The sequence below is a fragment of the Bison bison genome, unplaced genomic scaffold (genome assembly GCF_000754665.1).
Source record: "Bison bison bison isolate TAMUID 2011002044 unplaced genomic scaffold, Bison_UMD1.0 scf7180017864254, whole genome shotgun sequence".
In the NCBI taxonomy this organism is placed as follows: domain Eukaryota; kingdom Metazoa; phylum Chordata; class Mammalia; order Artiodactyla; family Bovidae; genus Bison; species Bison bison.
Window position 1 is genome coordinate 3,354,138 of NW_011494826.1, and position 1,626 is coordinate 3,355,763.

A 1,626-nucleotide genomic window follows, 5' to 3' on the forward strand; every position below is an offset into this window, starting at 1 on the left:
GGGAGCTGCTCCTCACGCCCCGGGAGGCCCCGGCGGCGGCGCAGAGCTTCCACCGCTGCCTTTACCGGACGTCTCCGGACCCCGCGCAGCTGGGCGCGGCCTACAGCGTGGGGTTGGTGGTGGCCTGTTACCTGCTGCCCTTCCTACTCATGTGCTTTTGCCACTACCACATCTGCAAGACCGTGCGCCTGTCGGACGTGCGCGTGCGGCCCCTGACCACTTACGCGCGCGTGCTGCGCTTCTTCAGCGACGTGCGCACGGCCACCACCGTGCTCATCATGATCGTCTCCGTCATCTGCTGCTGGGGGCCCTACTGTTTCTTGGTGCTGCTGGCCGCCGCCCGGCGGGCCCAGGCCGCGCAGTCTCCCTCTCTCCTCAACGTGGTGGCCGTCTGGCTGACCTGGGCCAACGGGGCCATCAACCCTGTCATCTATGCCGTTCGCAACCCCAACATTTCGATGCTCCTAGGGCGCAACCGGGAAGAGGGTTACAGGACTAGGAACGTGGACGCTCTCCTGCCCAACCAGGGCCGGGCTCTGCAGGCTGGAACCCTCAATCCCCTTCGAAACCGCTGTACCAACCGCCTGGGGGCCTGGAGCACGATGTCCTCTTCCAACCCGACCAGCGGGGTGGCAGGGGATGTGGCCATGTGGGCTCGCAAAAATCCTGTTGTGCTTTTCTGCCGGGAGGGACCACCAGATCCTGTGACAGCAGCGGCTAAACAATCTGAATCTGGGGATACCAGCCTCTAAGGAGGGTTGGGATGCACAGCTTATGAAGGCAGATTTCCACCCTCTTCAATTAACTAACGGGGAGAATCGTGCATTTCATAAAGCCAAACATTTAAAAGAGACAGAGGGGAAGGCTTACCCCTTCCCTCCAAACAACATAACAAGACAATGTCCTTTTCTTCAGAAGTGCCAAAAGGAATGTAAAATGCAAAAATTACATTACATTGCACAACCAAGCATTGTGAACTGTCAGTGCCCAAAATGACAAAAATAAAATTCACAATTACTGAAAAGCTCATATTACAGGAGTCACACTGTGAAACAAACCAAAAAACTCATTGAATGCGACTGGTATTCATATACATAGAGTTCCAGGAAAGAATGAAGACCTTAAGAACTGCTTGAAGGCCCCTCTAAATCACCAGCATTCAAAGGAACTTCAGATTTCTAGAACCTGCACCTCTAACACATGCCTAGGGTGCTTAGGTTAGGAGTAGAAATTTTTATCTGGCTTTACACACCTTGGTGCATTTCCTTCCCACCCCCACCCCATAATCTTTGTAGAAAATTTTAAATTCATATCCCATTTAAAACCATTTTAGGATTTTGAAGGTGGTTTATTACTATAAAATTCAACTGTTTGAGGGGCAAACAGAAGTATGAACATAAAGAAATGTGGCTAATTTTTAAAGTATTTTGAGATTATATTTAGAAACTAGTGTGCAGCATCAACCCTCCTCCCCCAAAATATTTGGGAATCTTTGAGACTTTGACCTTACTCTAACCTGCTACTTTTGTTTCTAATGATTTAGAGGTGCCACTCTCAGAAAGCTTTCACATTCTTAAATGATTTTCACAGTAGAAAGTCTTTGCATTTGAAGTAAATTTGATTTTT

The 1,626-nt window shown here is 49.8% G+C and overlaps 1 protein-coding gene across 1 annotated transcript in view; it reads left to right on the top strand.

Annotated features, from left to right (window-relative positions):
• GPR135 (G protein-coupled receptor 135) overlaps nucleotides 1–752 on the top strand; it is a 4,492-nt gene extending 3,740 nt beyond the window's left edge. The window contains exon 2 of the mRNA XM_010847766.1: nucleotides 6–752. Within this exon, the coding sequence (XP_010846068.1) occupies nucleotides 6–752 (747 nt within the window). The remainder of the gene's footprint in view (nucleotides 1–5) is intronic.
• Nucleotides 753–1,626: the final 874 nt, after the last annotated feature.